Genomic DNA, 22,610 nt, shown 5'->3' on the forward strand with positions numbered 1-22,610 from the left:
AGAAGGCCTTGTTTGTTTGGATAGGGTATTATTTGAAATAATTATTATAGTACTTTTTGTGATGTGATGTGATATATGTGAGATAAAAAAGTGATTGAGAATATAAAAAGATTAGTTGGAAAATGTGTTTATGATGCAAGTGAAATATTATTTGAGATAATATTGCTATCCAAACACATTGCGGGATGAAACAGTGGAAAACCAGAAGCAGCTTGGTATCTCTCTTTTCTCTCCACTTCACTTAATTGATTCTCAGCCTTGTCACTCCTTGATTCTTACACATAAATTCGATCCTCCAATAAAAAAACAGTGATTAACAAAGCACGGAGTGGTTTAAGATAAATAGATTATACAATAATTAACGTCTTCGAAAAAAAAAATAACATACGGGACGATTCCCGCAAGGCGCAAGTAACCAAAGATCCCTATTGATCCAAGAGTTTATTGGGCCAATAGACTCTTGGGTTGTTGGTACCACCAAAACAATTAAGTCTAGGTCTTGCTTCCCAACTTGCCACTTAATTGTAATTTTTTTCGATGGAAAAATCTTGTCTGCTCTACCTCGCTTTAAACTAGGCTAAAGTAGGTTATATAAATATTATCGTTGTGACAAAAAAAAATCCATCTATTTATTGGAATCAAGGAACTAGTCTTTCTTATTGATATCTCAGGATGAAAAATAGGGATTTGTGAACCTTGACAGTCGAGATGATCCAGAGGTACATGAGACCGTCTTGATTTTGATAATTTGTTGCTTATTTTTGGAAAAATAAAATTAAAGTCGCATACTTATGGTGTTGTTTTTAATATTAGTTTACTTGTTATAGCACAAATTTCTTAATTGACAGCTCTTTATATACCAGTATATGCATATACGTTGCTGTGTTCATCTTCTTAGTTCTTTTTTATTTTTAATAATAGACATATTATTGCTCTGAAAAAGTTTTGAGTAATCAATTTGTTGCTCACCTTGTATCTTATAATGCTAATTGGTTTGACATGAAATTCTGACTTGAACCCAGCCTTTTTGTGTCTTTTGCTTGGGATACTTTATTCTAGCTTTTTATAGTGAGCAGTAGATTGACTTGATTTTGTGGAGGCTTTTGTGTGGAGCCCCTGCAAAAAATAGTTTGTGCCATCTGTGAAAAGTGCTGAGTAGGGATACAAACCTAATTGATTATTGTTGACCATATCTTTATGCCTTTTGTCATCATGCTACTAGCTACTTTCTTAGATTTTTGTTGTTTCATGAGATTGGTGCAATAATTGGCAATCCATTAAAATGCAATTTACAGTAATCTTTCTCAATCTCTCTTTATATGTTTGCAATTCAAAATCTCTTTTCATTAGTATCATAATTAAAGTAAACAAAGACCATGATAATAATGTCATTGTCTCTGCTAATTTTGCAGACAATTAGCAGAGAAAGAAGCTTTGTCATGCTTTCAGATGAACTCCCAGGTCACTACATTCCTACGGCATCAAGAAGTTGGGAATGCTGAGAAACAGAAACCAGTGAATTGGCGACAACGATACCACTTGCAGCCACAGCAGGACACCCATTCCTGGAAAAGTAGAATCACCGCAGCAGAAGAGTTGTGGGATTGGGGTAGAATGTCCTGGAAATGTTCCTTTACCAACCTCTATAGCTGGTCCATAAGTTCCTCCATCCCTCCGAAGAAACCTTTTATGTGTCAATGGAGTACCAACTAACTTCACCTCACACTTTGCGCGGTCAAAACCAGGACCGAGTGCACGTTCCACAGCCCGCCACAATACCTGGTGGAGAAAGAAGTAGTGACAATAGCAACAGGAATGGGAGACCAGATTAAGCAGTTAAAGAGTCACACTGGAAATCCAGGACAAGCCAGAGAAAGTTCGTTTACTAAAATCAGAAGAGGTCTGAGGGTGAAAATGGGACTGATTCTCAAATGTGCAGTTCACAAGATTATCTGAATCTTGAATGTCCTCCGCTGAACCTTCCCTTTTTTAGTTGCAGACAAGCAGGAGAAAACATCAAACAAGGTCACAAGAAGAAATTCTTTTAAAATCATATAGATTTTTCATGAATGTGGTATCTCAAAAATTCCATAATGTTCATTGACGTCCATAATGCATTTTCGGGCAAAACAGATAAGTAGTCCTGTTTAACTTGCTATCTCTAATTATTATCAGTTATTTCCTGGTCCGGGATACTCGAGGGATAGAAGAAGAATCTCAACAAGCATACCTCAGATCGTCCAGTCTTGAGCTCTTTGTACTCCTTGCTTCTGCGGTCAAGCCCATCCCAAAGTTCAAAAGGCTCAGTTCCTGGGGTATAGGCAGGTAAGACATGCTTCCCAGGTGGAGCAACATGAGGACTAAGCACACTTGGTACAGATATTAAAACAACATTCTGATCAGCGTCAACCCCTCGCTTCCAGTCATTCACAACTATATGATGGAAGCCCAGGTCCTTAGGGATGCCCTATATCCAAAATGAAAAAGAAAAATCATATGGTTGGAAGCGTGGCATGTTAAACACTACATATTATTAAATGGGAAATCCATACAGCCACCTAATAATTTGAGGAGACTAGTGCGACTAGTTTTACCAAAATCGTCTGATTGAATGACAAGACGATGCATCTGATTTCTGTCTTCTTGAATTCAAATGTACTCCACCCTTTCAATATAAATCTGGTTGCCTAATTACTTTCACAAACTGAAAATCTTACATCCCGTTACATGATGTCTCTCAAAGGTCAACTTAACTAAGACATTGAGCAAAAACCTAAGACCATCCTTATCAAAGATAACATGCATGCAAATGAAATGTCTCACTGTAGACAATACTGCTGCAAGATGGATACAGAAATATGCTTGTGTGAGCTTGTATAAATTGGAAAATAGGTGAGATATAGTCCAGCATGGAAACTATAATTTGAATTTTCCAATTATTTATGTAAATTGTTTGTATAGTCAGATAAAAGTTACTGAAGTTACTTTTTCCTTAGGTATAAAACTATCACGCTTGAAGACAAGATGTGATCAGCACAACAAAGTTAGCATATAACCACTTTAAAATGTTACCCACTTTGATGGATCGGAAGGAAAAATTAGACAAAAAATTTTCTTCGAATTCATTGCAATACTAGCTTCAACAGGTGATGCCATCATCAACACTTCAGCAATATAAAAGCAAAGTATCCAAAGCAAAGCACCAAAAAACAAAATAACTTAAGGTGAACTTCAAATAATACAGCAAGGTGAACTCTATCTTAATTCAGCAAGCACTTAGTTTTAACAAAGTTTCTAGATATACAGAGAACTAGGTTGTAAACCCTCTAAACAATACAGCTTTCACTGGTTGCCTAAGAAAATTTTCTGAATCAATTTGATAAGAGTGCAAAATATCAGTCCTTAGACAAATAACGGCCAAGACAAAAGCTGGCTGCTTCCTTACCATTGCTTGCCTCTGCTTCAAATCCTAAATGTAAGTGCATGAACGATTCACATTGTGGGGTGCTTTTGATTCTGTCTGCGTATGATTTTGGAACAAATTCCCTGGGCAATAACTTCAGTGTGTCCCACATGGATGCATTGCTCACAACAGCCTTTCTAGCACGCACAAACTGCAGTAACGATGTTGCAGACTTTCACTAATGACACAAATAAGATAACTATGTTCATGTATAAAGAGAATTCACTCACTTGGCCACTTCTTAGCTTCACACCAGCAGCCCGGCCTCCTTCAACAACAATACTTCCCACATGACTTCTTAGACGGATCCGTCCACCAAACTTATGTAATCCCCTGATAAGTGCATCAACAACTGCCCCACTTCCGTCAAGAGGATACTCTAGACAGCAACCTAGTTTATACCATTCTGAAAGCATGTAAATCTGAGAAGTAAGGGTATCGTGTAAGATAAATATAGCTGAATGCCTGAGCACGGCAGACTTGAAAATAGGACCAAGTATAAAATAGACACGAGAACAATATCAATGCAGATGTATGTTAAAGTTAAAATGAAAGGAAAGACCAGCTCTGCATTGTCTTTAGATAGACAAATATAGAAGCACAATAGGGATCTCTTGCATGCATGCTTACATACATACATGTACATACATATATGTATGTATGTATGTATGTATATATATGTGTATGTGTATATGTATGTATGTATGTGTATGTATATATATATACTAGTAATAGTTTACGTGCTTTGCATGTGATTATAATATCCTAAAATGTATTATTCTTTGGATACTGAAATTTTTTTGTAAAATTTTGATCATCAACATCATAATATAATATTTTTATGTTATTTATTTTCTTTAGCTTGTTACTTTTAAGAATTTTATTAAATAGAAAGAGACAAAAAGCATTCCAATGTAGGTAATAAGTCCTTTAAGATCAAATTTTGAAATCATAAACCAAACTTTTTTTATTTATAGTTTGAACTCTAACACATCAAATATTGATAATATCATGTTTTAGCAAAATTATTGTATATTCATGATTTTATTACATATAAACAACAATCATTACAATTTTTTATAAACAAAGCAATATAGTTAAGTTAGAAAAATAAATATACATGCAATTTGAATTCTTTGTACTCTTTTTGTTGCTGTTTTTGTTAATAATGAAGTATAAATGATCTATCATGTAAAGTTTTCTTTTTGGGCTTATACATTCTGACAATTAAAATTTCATAAACAGAGATAATTGGATTTTTTCCACTTTTCTTTGCTTATTCATATTTTTTTAGCACAATCCAATGCAAAGCAAAAATGACAGGTCTACTTTCTCCGTATGAGCACAATCTTTTTGGTTTGAGTATAAGCGGTTCCGGAGATTATGGAATTGGAATGCTAATTGTGGGTAATTAACAATTTTAATCTCAATTTTTAGTATATTGGAGTGCTTTATTTTTTTCAACTGCTAGCTTATAATCTATAACTGCTACCATTATTATCAATTATCGAAATGCACTAAATCTATCTAGTTACAATTATCACCATAAATGAAAATTACTTAAGTTTAAAGCTTTTCGTTTCATAACCGCTATCATTATGCATTATTATTTCAATACAATAAATATAAATAATCATTAGAAAACAAGGGTATTTTGGACATCATTGAAAACAATTAGATATCATTCTTCATTTTAAGTTTACTTTTATTATCATTCTTGTTTTATCATTGTAGATGACTTCTACAAGGTATGATAGATGGACTTGGTTTGCTCAAAGCAATACAAATGAAGCATTACTAAACCACTGGGCCTTTGGCTCAGTGGCCACCACCTTCTTGGTGGGGTGGGAGGCAAGGGTTCCAAAAATGCCACATTTCAATGGCTTGTTTTCAAAAAATCCAGGCGGGTGTGCTGTGCATCCATCTGATCCGATGGTGGTTCAGTCCCCTCCGACTTATCCCTAGGTCTCCTTAGGCCCGCTTCCTTCCCCTTAGTATAGGATAAATTAGGTTTATCGTCTCCGGCAAAAAAAGAAGAAGAAGCATTACTATATTGCTGCCAACAACCGTGTTTGTTTTCCCTTGGACTTCAATGACCTAAATTGGGAATTCATTTATTTGGATGTTGTCTTTAGTATCATTTGAATTGTATTTCCAGCTTTTTGATTCATTGGATATTCAATTTATGTCATTTTATGAATAGTTTTCAGTTTTTTTCAGTTGCTCTTGTTTTGAGTGGTTGATATTAATAATAATAATGGTTTGTATGGTGTTATTGCAGATTTTCTTTTTACCAGTTCAATATTGCTATTTCAATTATAAAAGTGTCATAACTTTTTGTATATTGAAATTTCATTTGGCGCAACATGAAAATTCTCCCCCTTCTAAATTTCATCCTAGTAATGTTTCTCAAATCATTTCACTGTTTATAACTTTACAGAGATTTTTTTTCTAAACCAATATGGTATGATATAATACAATGACCTTAATAATCAACCATCATTTTCTGCTAAACCACCCACAATTAAGATTATATGAAACTTTTAACTACAATTTCTAAAGGACATAAATGAAATAACAAAAACTAAAATCATAATAATGTTTACACTAACACTCCAGAGTAAAGTACCAAAACTCATGGTACTTTTATGTTGAGTGTATCTATATATATATATATATGTATGTATGTATATTCATCCATGCATGTTAAATCATCTATACAATTTCATCTAACTAAAACATGGATCAAAATTAAAACATATGCTCCATACATGAGTTGAAATTTCGGCTATCACTGTAAAAGAGAGTACCATATACACAACATACCATTTCTGCTGAAAGTATGCCACTAGATTTCACTCCTGCAAGCAAGAAAGAAAGAAGATCCACCCAATTCCGCACAAAAGGATCTTTTAGTCCCAACGAATCAATGATATCTGAGAAAGGTCTTAAAAGCTTAGTAGCACCGAAGGCTCCCCGAGGTCCTATTTGAACGAAGTATCGCAACAGAGAAGGTGCATATCTAGCCCCAGCTATAGAAAGAACACCCCAATCACCTCGAAGAGATAGAGGTGGCAGAGCCTTTGCAGCTACAGACAGTGAAAGTATTGCATCCTGTAAAAAATGCATTGGCATTTGAGACACAAAAATGGAAATCAAGACCATCATAAGAATGTGTATAAAGCTATACCTCATATTTCAAATGAACCAGATTTATAACGCTAAATGTTGAGAGAAAGTACATTTAGGAAGGAGCATCAATGACACTTACAAGAAGCTTTCCCCATTCTCTTGCAGCCTCTAGACCGGCAAGCTTCTCAAGGTCCTGCAGAAGAACATGATGTATTAAGCATCTTGCACCAAAAGAGACACTTAATACACAAATCATTGTTTGAACTTCAAAGGTTATAGTGCTTGATTTTGGAGGTGAAGCATAGATTATGTGTGTACAAAGGCAGACTTTTCCAAATGATCATCTTTAAAGTTGAAAAAGTCATCCAATCTGACAAGCTTGTGATAATGTGTAAATTTTTTGGAAAAATGAGTGACTGTGATATTAAGTTCGATCACATTCTAAGACAAAAACTGAGGATTTCAGTCTGGCCAAATCATGTTGGAAAATCTGGACAATCTGCATGTTTGAAAAAACTCGATAGAAGGAAGGTAGCTTCATTTTGACAATTCTAGAAACATGAAGTCCAAATTGAACAATAAATTCACCTTGAAGAACTCTGTTGTCCCAATGCATGACAAGAACCCACCTTCAGGAATATATACCATCCCAGAGTCATAGGTTGCACAGGGAATTGACTCACCTAACGCATCAAGAACCTGCAAAAAATAATAATAATAATAATAATGTCAAGCTTGAGAGCGAAACAGAAATGCATTTTTCGAGAAATTTAATTGCTCATTCAATATAGTATATTCTTCCTGAGCAGTGGAAAGCCAATAAAGCATAACCAACGCAAGTCATAACCAACGCAAGTAATAGAGTCATCTAGATGTTGTTTGCGATCTCACAGACACTTTTGCTTTTTGCTGGTTTTTTTTTTTTTTGGTGGGTGGGGTGGCTGCATCTCTCCAGCTCTCCATACCATGCCTACACTAACCCACAGCTTTAGTTGAAATACTCAAAATTAAGCACATGGCCCCCTAAACTCTCCTGGACTTGTCACAGAATTAACGATCAAGAAGCTAATGATCTACAACCTTCTAACTGGCTGAAGTCCCGAGGGACAAAAGGGAACACTTATCAGACATCCTATTGGTGATTGGTGAAGGAGATACGATGAAAGTAAAATTATTGTTGGAAACGAAAGAAACAATTACCTGTGCCAGAGGATTGGCCTGTGGACCTCTTGACTGAAATCCAGAAAAAAGAGAAGGGCCGGAGTCAAATTTGTAGCCTTTGATCTCGAAAGAATGAGCAGCGCCCCCAGGCAAATCATGGCTTTCCAAAACAAGAACATCTTGGCCATATCTGGCCAGAAGTCCAGCACAGCATAACCCACCAATACCACTACCAATAACCACAACATCTGCCTCTGCCTTGCCTGCACATCATTCAGCAACCATATTAACACATAATTACCCCCTCATTTTTACACCCAAATAAAAAGGAGAGGGGTGGGGGGACGTTGGAAAAAAACTCCATTATGTACTATGCTACTGCATTTCGTCTAGTTTAATAGTGCCTCTGGAAGAGGGATAGAGAGAGGACCTGAAAGAGTTTGAGTGGATCATTTAGAGCAGTGGATGAAGAGGGATAGCCATTGGAACTAGTTGACTTGGGAGAAGAGGAACTTGTTGGCGCCAAAGAAAAGGGCCTTTTTCTATAAATATTGGTATTGGGTAGCCGAGTGGATTTTAAACAAGGGGTGATAGGTTGGGGTTGAATTCGATAAGGGAGCTTCAACGAAACTGAAATGCCACCCACCATTGTTCTTCAATACTAGAAAGGAATGTAAGAGCAATTCTGTATGTAATTCAATCTCGACTCTTGCTAACTTTAAAAATGGGTGCAAGAAGAAGACCACAGAAGCGTCGAGTAACGACAGATCAGCGCTGAAGTGCCCACTTTTTAAACAAACAAGGGATAGTTTCAGAAACCTCCCTTGAGGTTTCCAGCAATTACAGCGAGCTCCCCTCAAGTTTCAAAAATTACATCTACCTCCCTCACTTTTAAGGTTTATGTAACGGTATAGACCCAATAGCCTATAATTTTTCACAAATATCCTAAACTACCCTTCTTCTAAAAAACAAGACAAAACAAAACAAAATTTTAATCTTTAACTTCTTGTACATGGCATACTCATTAAAGCAAATAGAGTCCAGTCAATCTAATTCATCTCAAAATTCATTACTTGCTAATTCTTGCCTAATGCAACTCACTACCACCACTACCAACACTAACCCAAAAAGTGCCCCTATGTCTTAAGAACATAATTCATCATTACTCTAGAACGGTTAAAAATAGAGACAAAATTTTACCTTTATAGTAAAATCACAATCAATAGGTAAATAAAAAAGAAAACCAATGAGTTTTTTAATTGCTAGACTTTGTTGGTTAACAAACATAAAAGTCAATTCTTTATTTTCCAACTCTCAATTTCATTTTTTTCCCTTTATCACTGCCACCTTCTTCCCATAGTTTGACAATAAAATTCACAGTCTGTACCTTGTTAATTTGATAACTTCAATTGGCTAACATTTGTAAAGAGTAAAACTATTGAAAAAACAAAAACAAAAGAAAGGGTCTAAAATTTTTATAGTAGAAAAAAGATAGAAAGACAAAAAAAGTATAGGTAAGTTTTGAATATGATAAAAAAAATTGATAGTGATTTGGTTGGTAACAATGATATGCGGTATTTGGTGAGAGGGAGAAACTGTTGTAAGAGAAAATAAGAGAAGAGTATGAAAGAAGGAGGGAGGGAGTGAGGAAGAGATGAAAATTAGAAAATTGATGGAGATTGATCTTTGAGATTAGGAAATTGTAAGTAGAATAATAAGAAATATTTTTTGACTTCAAATATCCCTTTATGAATTAACTATTAAGTCGAAGACATTTTAGTCATTTGATTGGACCAAGGGAGGTTTATGTAATTATTGAAACCTCGGAAAAGTTGAGTGAAATTGTCAGAAATCTTAAAGGAGGTTTCTGAAATTATCCCAACAAAACAACGGGATCAGAAATTCAATGTGTCTGTCAATCACAGACGAATTATGTTGATTCATTCAAATCGAATTTGGATATGCAATAAATTTTGAATGAATTTAAATGATAACTAAATTAAACTTATTTAATTAGTGGAGAGTAAGTTGAGTCGATTCACCCATTTATACTAATTTAAAAATTATTATATATTTAAGTCCAATTTAGTACGTATTAAGCAAATAAATTTAAATTTTCTATCAATCTAATAATAATAAAATGTCTTTATTTCTTGTAAACTTACATACAAAAAAATTTTTAAAAAATAAAATTTTTAAGTGAATCATGAATAAATAATTAGATATATTCATACTTATTTATTAAAGTAATATAAATATATTAACTAATTTATTAAATAAATATAAATGAGTTGAGCCAATTATATCAATCCCACCCAGCCATTTTTGACACCCCATATCGTTGCCAAAAATGCATAGTTGAGAGCAAATGCTCGCGCCTATCCCAAAGAACTGGTGGGTCCTAAAAGTTGCAATTTTGGTGTTTAATTGATTATTTGATTGATGTGCAAGCCCCAACCACTATGAAACGATTGCCTAAAAAAGGTCAAGTATTTTTGGGTCCGAAAAGTCTTCGGTCAAGAAGTGCCGCCCTAAAATTTAAGGTGGAGTTTGATTCGCGCCTTGAAATCGAATTGAAATTTGAGATTATTTATTTTTGATTTAAAATATAGTCAATTATTCTAATATATTTGTTTGGTTTAGCATCAGAAATATATATCATTACTATAATTGATGTTTAATTTGTTAACTCTTTGGAAATGGGATATAAGAAATTTTCACTAATTAAATGTATTAGTATAAATATATTAGTAAATTTAGTATAACTAATTAATAATTTTTATTAGTAAACATGTATAATTATTAGTATAGTTGATAATATCAATTACATTACATATACTAATATATATTAAATAATACATATAACTAATAATATCATTATTATAAGTTTATAACTAATTAAATTAAATATTATATATGTAATTAAATATAATTATATAAGTATTATAATATAAATATATCATTATAATTATATAATATATATAAATATTAATTATACTAATATATTATATAATTATAATGTATATTATATATTAAATATAATTATTATTATATATTCTTATATTTATAACAATAAATATAATTATAATTGTATAATATATTATTATATACACATATATATTATAATTATATGCACATATAATATACATTTTTAAATAATATAAATATATTATTATATAATATTAATAATATTATAATATATATTATATAAATATATTTATATTTATTATTATAAATATATTATATAATTATACTAAATTTATAATAAAATATATAATTAATATATATTTTATATATAATTATATATATATTTTTTAACGGGTAACAAGACAAGCCCAATTTCTAAATGGGAATCAAACTTGGATTTTGTCCAAACCCTCCAGGTTACTAGAGAATTGGGAAACCCCAAAATTTTAAATATAATTTCAAATTTTCAATTCTGTAATGATAATCTAAATAATAATTATGAAATTTATTCCAATTCTTCATTCAAAACCCTCTAACCAAACGCCACCTAAGTATTACTATTGGGTCCGAAAAGTCTTCGGTCAAGACTTGCATCAATTCGTTTGTTGGAAGAAAAAAAAGACTCGCATCAATTCATGGATAAGCGCACGCATCAACCATCATTTCTTGAAATGGTTGCCTGCCTTGCTTGTCTTCGCGCTCTAAGTTTAGTACTCCCTCCGTCCTACTTTGATAGTTCTATTTTTCTTTTTCGTCTGTACCAAATTGTAGTCCACTTTTTAATTAAAAAATATAATTGTATTTTAATTTTTCTAAAATATTCTTATCCAATGTAAGTTATTGTTACTATAAACCTACCACATTTAATGCATTTAGATTTTCAAGCTTATTTATATCAGAAGGAAAACAAACTATGTCATCATTGGCTGCAAACCATAAGTGAAAATTTTCAAAACCATCCATATTCCCACAATATTTCTAATGAAACTCCAACAAAAGAATATTTTAAATTCCCATAAAATTGTACTCTAATTAATGTGAGGGTATTTTAGAAAAATAGATGTCTAAATTAATTGTTCTAACAAAATTAACTACTTTTTCTTAAATCGTGTGAAAAAAAATCAGGACTATCAAAGTGAAATGGAGGGAGTAACTTGAGTAAGCCATATGCCAACCAACCAAATAAATATCGGACCCCGCTACCATGTTTTGCCCATCCAATGTCTGTCCACCTGTTGTGGTAGCATACACTATACTAAACAAAACGAAGGGAAAGATGGAAAATGAAAATGAATTTTATTCTTCTTAAGTTGGGCACTGTTGTTAGGTAACAAGCAAAATGGACTGTAGTACCGAGAAAAGAAAAGCGTCAAACTTCGCTTACGTAATTGCCAACTGAAGCAAAGAATATCAATTACAAAGACGGTACACCTTAAGGAATTTCTGTTTGATTATACGTTGGGAGATCATCACAGATGCATGAAACCTAGCGAGGGAGGTTAGTTCAGGTCCTTCACCATGCTGCTATTAATGATTCTTTTCCTTATATGCTTTATCTGGCTAAGGTTGTGATTGGATTGCATTTTTCGTAATTTTTCATGAAAAAATTACTGTAGCGATTTGATGTATGTGAAAGAAAATGATAATAGAAAAATATGATCACGGAAAACAACGTAATTTTTTGACGAAAAGTTACAATCCAAACAAGGCTTAAATTTCAATAACATATGCCATGATCCAGCCAAATTTGCAAAATATGAGCACCAATATAACCCTTTTTTTTTTGTGTGTCAAACATAGCGCCAGAATAACTCGGTAAAGAACTTCTGCCAAAACCCAATTCCATTTCTCCACTACACTCAAAAGACCCTCGGAATCACAACAAAAACTTCTGAGTACATAATTCCAGACTAAAGGCCTTCTTTTACAATGCCAGTTACCATTCAGCCGAGCACTGCTATTTAGTAGTATATTAACATATACTTTATATATATATATATTCACCACTAATGCCACAGGACATACTATTGGAGAAGCACACACACACACATATATATATATATATATATGCGTTGTGGGGGGGGGGGGGGGGGAAATGGAGGCAGTACACACCATCTAATATCTGTATTTACAGTTCAGCGAAAAGAAACCGCCCACTATAAGTTAAAATGTCTCGACTTCTATCCCAGTCAATGGCAAGGAGTTCACCCATGGCTCCAACCGACAGTATAACCCCGCCAAGCCATTACTTGGATGAAAACTGGTGCTGAAATAGGCGATAATAGTGACTATTTCTCTTCCTCCTTTCTCCTAGTTTCGATCAATTTCAATTAGGTAGGATCAGAATTTCTTCCTCGCAATGAACAGTAAATAAACCAGTATATGCAACCTTCTGACAAACTGAGGTCTTTCGTAAGGCCTTCTGAGATGAACCCATGCTCTGCTCCTGAAAACTCTGTTCACACACGATCTTCACTTTCCCAAAAGAGAGCTCCAACCCACAAGGGGATGTATATTCAGTATGGTAATTGACCAAGCATTTTCACTGCAGAAACATCCACCAACAAATACTAAGATATGATTGCAAAAAATCAGCATTCATTCTAAAGAATCAGCTCAATTTACTCGAGGGATGGGTAATACGAAAACCCGATGCTTATGTGGTTCCTAATTCCATTATCTTAATTTTTTAATTTTAATCCTAGAAAAGATAAAGGGTGATGCTCTTTGAAAAATGAGGAGGGGGCTTTAGATGGGGGCCATTGTACATGATCTTAAAATGCTAGTAAAATTTTACCACCCAGTAGCTATGACAATCAACAGCATAATAGCTGTAGAACAATTGATTCACACAGAAAAACAATACCTATCAACAGAAAAAAAAAATGCCACTTCAATTGCTTAAGAAATGATTGAAGGCTTACCACATAACAACTAAGAACCACTGCTCGACTTTTGAACCCAGACTTGTTTCTGCATCAAACCATATTCAGCAAATTTTAGTAATGAAAAGCACACGAGAGAGAGAGAGAGACAGAACTCAATATACAGTACCTCATGGGAACCAAAGCCAGAAGAACCACCTCTTCTTAATGGTTTACCATCCACAAGTGAAGAACCATCGGAATCCTTCACGTGTGCAGATCCACGGCGACCCCCATGTCTATAAGATCCTATATTACTCACAGAAAAATGAGCGCACAAGAAAATTATGCATTTGTAAATCTTGAGCACATTTGTTAAAATAGCATGCAATGATTGTCAATGATCCGGATTCAAAACTAACCATTATCCGTAGAAGATTGACTACCACGACCGCTTCCACCATGTCTGAACTCTCCTCCACGTGCACTCGACATGTCACTTTTCATCTCAAGTTGAGTACCTAAACAACAGATGGATTTCAGAATTTTACTCAAAACAAGGAGTAAAATGCAAAACTGGCTACCCAAGGTAAACTTGAAAGTCTGTTCCCAGACCAGAAAGAAGAATCCAAAAATTTCCACCAAGATTTAGCAATATCAAGTTAGAACATCTCAACATATTAATTCGAAAGATAACTATACCTTCAGTAGCATCCACTGCTGATTGAGAAGCAGATGATGATAAGGACTCATCACTGGTATGTGAACCATCTGAGCGCCGAAGAGGAGTCCAAACAACACGGTCAGGTCTATCCTTATTCCTCGTGCGTTTTTCCTGCTTCTCGCTGTGGATGTTATGTATATCATTAGGGACCTTATCATCTGAAGCTACATTCGCATCCTTCTGAAGCAATTGCACACTCGGTGGGCGAGGAGGTCTTTTGTCCCTTTCCAAGTTCACGGTCTGGTTTTGCTGGTCAGACCGAACCGAAGAAGGCTGATTCTGGCGATTATCCTTAAGTAATATGCTTCTGATGATCTTTCCACTAGCCTCACGTCTCTGGTTCTGTTTCAGAGCAGAGCTAGGAGGATTCTTAAAAGGAGACGCCGTACTTTGTTGCACTGGTGAACCACCAGACATCTACAGAAGCAATAAAAGGAAATCAACTCCCTTTTACATTGCAGAAGCAAACAGTTAAAAATTTTTACAAATGCAGAAAGTGCCTTTAATTTATCATAGTTTTCATGCAAGAACACCAGAGAAGTTTCTCGGTTTAAATTCCTACCAAGATATAATATAATACTTGTACAAGACATTGGAATCTGAAGCTAGCAGTCATCTTCAAATGGAACGCCAGTATTAGTTTAATTTGCCCTTTTGCAGAGTGCAACACAGAGCAAGCTAAATCTCAGTCCAACAATATTTGGGGACACTGGAGTCTAAAATTTTACAAGCAGCTTAATGTCCAAATTTGATGGTTACTTACCCATAGAGACCGAGCTCAATTTTTCTTAATTCCCCAGCCTCACCACTCTTATAAAACTCCAGAATGCATCTTTATTCAAATACTCCCACTTAACCATAATTGACTTATTAACAACCTCTGCACTGTTGTTCTACTCCAGAGTCAAATAGATATCCCAAAATCAACAAAGCTGAGATAAATAAGGATTTGACTACAAATTTGCTATTTTACTCGCAAGACATGTGACTTACATGAGGAATTTCCTTTTCTTTTCCTTTCAAAAGCAAAATTTTCTTCTTCCCAGAGTCGGTTGGCCCAGAATCTCCTGAAACACATTAGATAGTGGTGGCATGGAACTTTTGCTCTATAAATAACTACATAGACCATGTAACAAGAACATAAAGCACAAACCAACAGATCAGAATTACCACATTAGTAGCCTACAAAGACGGGATAAAAATCCATTAAAGTTCAACCAAAGCCAATTCAACTGGAAAACTATAAATCCATAGAAAATGCTGTTTTCTAGCCTTTTTCAATTTAAAGACAAGCTAAAAGTAGCAAGTCAATAGCGAATTAAAACCCTTCAAAACAGCTTTTGAGCTGAAAGAGCGATAATCAACTTATCCAATGCAACTGAGCACAAACCTTTGAAGCTCTGAAATTTCAGGCAGGAAACAGCCTACCAAATAGAAGCTTAAAAGCTAGCAGTAATGCCAAACAAAATCAACATGAATCAATTTTTAAACATACCACTTTCCTCTTCAAGTTCCCCATTCCCACATGCAGCAGCAGAAGTAACGGATTTGTCAGATAGATGCTGATCATCTTGTTTTGGAACCAGAATATATGTAGATTTGTCTTTTCCACTTGTGGCCTTTGCATTGTCCCTTAGTATGTACTGTTGACAGGGACCAAAATGAGATTTCTTGACAATTATACAAACCAACCGACACAATATTCAGACTACAAAAGTGGTTACTTCAATTTCAAAATATAAATAAATAAATAATTTTGGCACTATTTAACATGATGATGATGACACCACCACGACAAGATATCCAAATACTAAAGATGAAAAAGAAACTGCATGATAAAACAGAAATGGTAAAGCAAGAAAAAGGCAATGACCAAGCAAAGCTAGCCAGCCAACCGAGCGCTTCGCAAAAAGAACAATCACTAATATCAATGTACTGCACATCTTTTACTGCAACTAACTAACTAATCCAATACAAGAAATGTTTAATGGTAAAAAGAAAAACAGACATAACACGAACTACATTAAACATAAACATCTCATAACAAATACTTGACTAAATCAAAATAATCTAATGCATCTTCATACATAACAAAAAATACCACAGATAAAAGGAAAAGAGCTACACAGCAAACATGTCCACCATCCCCATTTTTAAGCAGGTAAAAGTAAAATAGCCCAAAACAAGCAAAGTAATGCAATTTGACCATCTCAATACTAGGAATACTATTTTTGTGCTTGGACACCAATGCTTAGACAAGAAACTAGAGAGGAAAGCAAGAGAGAGAGAGAGAGAGAGAGATGGCAATAAGCCAATGGCAAACAAAACATTGGTCTCATGCAAACTCAGAGAACCACAGGATATTCTACGGTGACATGCACAGCCATGAACTGAATTAACAATATTAAATAAACACTGGAAACTTTACCATTGTTGTAGACATCCTCCTCTTCTCAGAACCGCGTTTAGATGAACTTGAGCTAGGACCTCCAATTGATGCTCCACTAACCCTCCTATTTGATTTTCCATTAGAGGCAGACCTCTGCCACAAATCAGAGGTAATAAAGTAAGGGCCTATAAGAAATCTCATTATTGGGAATTCAAAAGCAGCAACCTCATCAAACATATTGGTAAAAGCACAAGTCATGCTCTCACCTAAATAAAACTATCATATAATTAAAGCAGCTCAGACTGGTAATAGCTAAACCCTTATATTTAATGCAAAGGAAATAGACGATATTAATGGCTCTGATCAATGATGATACAAATTTATCAATTTAGAAGTTGATATTCAGAATGAAAATGAAAGTCAGAATACAATTGATCCAATATCTAGGAATTGATCTCGTATTTCCTCCAACAAAATTGAAATTTTCCAGCACCATCATTCACATCCAGCACCATGTTCAATTCATAGAGAAGTATCACGGAAAGCATGGCTGAAGCAATAGAATATGCAATAAACATCACAAGAACAGCTGAGATAATGTAGTCTAATAAAAACAATAAGCAAGCAAAGAGGCTATACAATGAAAGCCTCCTAAGGCAAAAGGCTAGATCCTATAAAGTTTTATCAGAAACAGTGTAAGTTTCAGCATGATAATAATAGCTGTTTCAGATGAGTGGCTCACACCCTGATTAATTTTTTGTCTTAACATACATTTGATGTATTCCTGATATTTCAATTTGTAAATCGTCTTCTATATGTATTACAGCTATCCAATTTCTTCGTGTAAACATACTCCACCTCCATCTTGAATCATTTTTGACAACTTCCATAATCTGTTTTCTTTCTTCCCTAACTAAAATTTTGCACATCTTAATATTTTCAGCAAATTCTATTTTTCCCATATGTTTCCAAAATACCAAAACATTGGAGAAGACAAAAACTTAAATTCACTTGTGCAACTCGAAAAGCACTACAAGGACTGAACAGGAAAAAAAATATACTAAAGCATTATATTGATAGAGTTCTATAAAAGTGGACCCATTTTACATTTACTTGTTCCCACTTTCTATTAAATTATATCTTTGACTCTGTCAAGTAACATCAAATCATGCCAGGTGACACTCAACTTGAGACTAACAGACAAGATAGTGCTCAATGTCCAGTTTTTCTAACCTTTCCCCACTGTACTGAGTTTTGAGAAATCTTTTCCTCAATTACACATCATTTGAACTTAGTTATGTCAACTGCATTTCTTTCATTGGCAGACTAGATTGCCATACAGTGGTCCCTGAACAAACTCTAATTTTTTTCTATCTAAAAACAAAAAAGGAGCTCTAACCATCAAAAAAACAAAATGACTTTTCATTTTCTATATTACAAACTAAGGACTGAATGATTCTTATATATTAGCTCCAGTGCCCATAGAAAGCCAATTTTCACTAAGCAACGCATAGATCAGATACGCATGTCCCACCATGGAGTCATCATGGGTCCATCGTGAGTGGTGCATGCAAGAGGGGTTTTGCAAGACGCACACTTCTGAGGTCAATGGACATTGTCTTCTAACTTCTGAATCTCTTGAACAATGCAAGAAGCAACCAGAATAAAAACAACAAGCAAAGAAAGTGCAAGCCTTAAAACTGCTACAAAGTCTCAATGAAAAAAAAAAAAAACACCTATCATTAAAAAGCATTCCCCTCAACAAGCATTTCAAGAAGATGAATGAAGTCCAAACATAGCGGGCATCAAGCAGGAATCCTACCCGGGTTCCACTCTTAGCTGCTCTTTTCTGACGAACAAAATCCATTAAAGGGGTAACTATAGCAGCCTCCTTCGTGACACCTAGGAAACAAAGCAAAAACAACCATTTAACCAGAAGAACAAGCAATATGTCCACTATCCACTTCCAATTTAAGATTTTGCCTACTGACCAGCTCGTTCTGCTTCCTTCCTCTCCAATTGAATCTCTGCACTCGGAAGATTCTCAACAGGCTTTGCAAGAAATTCAAGAAACTCCAGATATTCAGGATCTACATGTTCGTCAATAAATTAATTGTGACTGCAATACAAGGAAAGGATTGCACACTTGCTAATGCAAGTAGCATACCAGTAAGTATGTGCATACCTTTCAATATGGTTCCTTCTCGTCCGTCCTTCTTGGACCACTGCTTTGGAACACGCTGAGAAGGACCATATTCAACAACTGTTTTAAATTGAGTACCTGATCAAGCAAGCAGAACACAGTTACCACCTCCATATGCAAAATATGCTACTTAACATGTTCTTTTGAATGAGAATAACCACAAAGGTCCAAAAATCCTAATCACATTTTCATGAAGCCCAAATGCTCTAAGACATTATCATAGCTGCTGTTGAAACCCCTCGCATTTTCCTTTCCTTTTGGCTAAGGTACTAGCTGATTAAGAAAGTAAGTGTGACATCATGAGACACCAATTTTTTACTTTCAATAGGTGAATTACTCATCCTGGAGTAAACATTAATTAACCCAACAAGGAAATGCCACGATCTGCCAGAATTCTTGTGAATATAACAAGCTGCCCAGTTAAACCCTCTAAGCATGTCGTCGAGCATTACCCTTTTCATTAACAAAAACATGTCCATCAAAAAACTCTGCAAACTCAATAACATCTTCTGGTCTCTTAAAATCAATGTAAGCTCTGGAATAGGACTGACGCTTCTGACTGCAAAAGCAAACAGAAAATGGTATAAGAGGCACAGCCAAAGTACGTACTTTAATCATAACAACTGGACATCATAATGAACTTCTTCGTCCCACAAAGAAAACCAAAAACAGAAAGCACATTGAAACAACATTTGCTAGTGGCAATGCACTTGAAGACTGACAGCAAAAGCAAAATACAGGAACAAATTCTTCAGTACCCAACCATATCATGACCATCACTCATTATATAATATCCTGCTTTACTCGTCCATAACCACTTATTTTATAATTTTTTAAAATTTTATATTATTTACTTATTTATTCACACTTGGTTCAACTTCACTACCAGAGTTGTTATGTTTTACAAGGACAGCTACAAAAACAAAAACAAAAAAGAAAATATCATGGGATGAGTAAAACCTGAAAACATTAACATAAAAAAAAACACATCATTAAAACAAGGATAATGAAAAGGTAAAAGCAGCATGGATAAAGGATAAATTTTCATTGATGATCAATTCAGATGAATTGGACATGTTCAGCAGGCTAAATTGCTGTAAAGCATAGAGAAAGTCATAACACTGCAATATCTCCTCAGCCACAAATCTAGCAATAGATTTGACATTTAATTCACGTTGCTGTCATGGTATTACAATTTTCAAACCAAGAAAACATAATAAAGCCAACAGACATGGTACAAAACATGATCTAATCAAAAAGTGATAAAACCAATAAGGATGTCATTTTTTTTTCTATTAGACTTGTAAAGGAGCTATATTGGCAATGACAACAAAAACTACCAGCCAAGACAGCGCTAATGAAGAAACAAAAGTAGAACAGCAAGGGACAACAGTTGCAGCATTAAAACTGGACAAAACAATTTAAAGGACGCACATTTTTATAAAATCAAGCAGTCAAGCAATTAAATGGCCCATGATTGTAGCATGTTAAAAACAAAATCTTCTCCACCCACCTATTACTCATCACAAATCACCCCAGAATTCAACCAGTTGTAAACACTGCATAATCCCAGCATTGGCTTATTTAACAGCTATCCGATGAATCATTAATTCTAGTACCTAATCAACAACCACTTTTGCTCGAAACAACCAGCACTTAGAATACATGCACCATATTGACTGCAGACATAAAGCTGAATTACATGCTACCTTGGAAACCCTAATTGATACAGCCAATATAATTTAAAAGTCACTTCCATAAGTCCAAGTATTTTAATCGAAAAAAAAAATCACCTAGCATAAAGGTAAATTTAACTAACTATTCGAATAAAAAAATTGATTAAACAAACCTTCCAATATAACCAGCCCTCGAACACACAAAAGTACACTAAGCAGCAGAAATTAAATGCCCACGGTCACAAAACCACGTAAATGCGTACGCAAGTGCTGGCGCGGCCATTTAATATACTTAAAAATTTTCGAACCCTAACCTGGTTTTGCCGGGGCGAAAAGAAACCCAGTTATATCGGCCGGAGAAGCGAGTCTCAACTTGGTCCATAAGCGAAGACTGAGAAATTGAGGGAGGCAAGTGCCGCAGCACCACCTTGGTTCGATCTAAAGGCCCCTTCATGGCAAACTTCCTTTGCTGACCTTCAACTTTGCAAAACCCTAATCAACAATCCAACAACTGTCAATTATATCTATACCTACAAATCACCCCCTCAAATGCCCGAATATCACATCTTCTTTACCAAAATTTTGACCAAATACATGTAAAGTTCCCGTGCCCTAATCCCCAACTGGATCCCAATTCGCCATGCATGAGTTGAGCAAAACACGGAAGCTAGAGAGAGAAAGCCGAATCAGATTTTAGAGAGAGGATGAGAGAGAGAAGAAAAAGATAGTACTAAGATATATGAGAGATGATGCAAATTTTATACAGAGTGACCGAAGGGGATTCTGTAAATATACTTTGTAATGTACTACTAATAGGCTGTAATGTGTGTATATATATATATAAATATATATATTACACACACTGAAGTGTGTGCGGTCGTTTCACGCTTCGCTCTCTTTCTCTCTGGTCAGTTTGACCAATACACTTAACACTTGTTTGTATACGTATTTTCTCTCTTTCTCTCTCTCTTGGCCCTTTCAAGTAATTAATAAATATTCTATCGTTCGAGAAAAAAAAAAAGTACTAAATTACTATATTTTTTTTTTTATCAATTGTCATCCCTGCTCCTGCTCCTGCTCCTATTCTAACTACGGGAGATTCAACTGAACCTACGAGAGATCAATGGGAATAGAACCACCACCGGACCAGACGGATGCATTATGCACCCGTCTGGATTTGAAGCAGAGCCACAAAACCTTGCCTCCCACCCCACCAAAGCCTTAAGGGCTTGGTGGTGGCCACCAAGCCCGAGAACTGTGGTTAGTTACAATATTTATTTTTTGTGTGTACATGTAAAATAGATAATTTTTGAATTAGTTTTGCCCTCTTAACCTGGAGAAAGTTTTAAATTTGATGATCTATAGCAAGTTAACTTGTAACTTTATACATGTTTGTATATGGTTTTTTTTCTTCTAAGTTACCATACATATTTTTATGTGTAGATGTAAAGTGGATAATGTTTTGGATTAGTTTTGACATCTACACTTGGAAGAACTTTCAAATTGGTACTCCCGAGCGAGTCAACTTACTAGTACAATTTGGCCATTGATTTCGATTCCATATAGGATTTTAGGTTATTTCATTTAGATAGAATTTGAAAACTACACTTAAATCCTCCCCTCTTTTTATTTCCCCTTATAGGATTTGAAATCTTCTTTTGATATGAAAAAAGAGAAATGTTATTTGCACCCTCCTTATATATTATTTGCACTCCTACTATCTCATTTCCATCTTGACGAGACTATATTACCATTGTTCTAATTTCTTTTGTTACCCTATCTTGTATTCACATGTAAGGAAGTTGGATCCAATTGTCGTATATATCCATAAGGTAAAAAAAATTACCTTTTGCTTCTTCTTTTTTTTTTATAAATCTACATAACTGTTTTTTAATTTATTTTCATATTCTTGTCTCAATTTCAAAATTGCAGATTTTTTATGAGCACAATTGAGGTTCCATTACATCATCTGGATACTAGTTACTATTATGCTTTTGTTGAAATATACTAGAAAATTCCACTCCCTCTATG

General features: G+C 34.6%; 1 protein-coding gene and 1 pseudogene across 2 annotated transcripts; both read right to left on the minus strand.

The window, feature by feature from the left end:
• Nucleotides 1–1,254: 1,254 nt before the first annotated feature.
• Nucleotides 1,255–13,160, minus strand: LOC113728770 (prolycopene isomerase, chloroplastic-like; annotated as a pseudogene).
• LOC140003685 (regulator of nonsense transcripts UPF3-like) lies at nt 12,548–21,392 on the minus strand. 2 transcript variants are annotated; one of them, XM_072075202.1, is made up of 14 exons: nt 21,155–21,392; nt 20,894–21,071; nt 19,356–19,462; nt 18,886–18,981; nt 18,692–18,790; nt 18,523–18,602; nt 16,740–16,853; nt 15,807–15,954; nt 15,305–15,378; nt 14,290–14,728; nt 14,010–14,108; nt 13,778–13,896; nt 13,648–13,696; nt 12,548–13,268 (listed from the first exon to the last, which is right to left on the minus strand). In XM_072075202.1, the coding sequence occupies exons 2-13, from the start codon at nt 21,031–21,033 to the stop codon at nt 13,658–13,660; spliced, it is 1,554 nt and encodes a 517-aa protein (XP_071931303.1). In that variant the 5' UTR covers nt 21,034–21,071; nt 21,155–21,392; the 3' UTR covers nt 12,548–13,268; nt 13,648–13,657. The 2 variants fall into 2 exon arrangements, with proteins under 2 accessions (XP_071931303.1, XP_071931302.1); XM_072075201.1 differs by having other exon boundaries at nt 20,894–21,392.
• Between the last annotated feature and the right edge of the window lie 1,218 nt (nt 21,393–22,610).

Source organism: Coffea arabica, chromosome 2c (genome assembly GCF_036785885.1).
Source record: "Coffea arabica cultivar ET-39 chromosome 2c, Coffea Arabica ET-39 HiFi, whole genome shotgun sequence".
NCBI classification, from domain to species: Eukaryota; Viridiplantae; Streptophyta; class Magnoliopsida; order Gentianales; family Rubiaceae; genus Coffea; species Coffea arabica.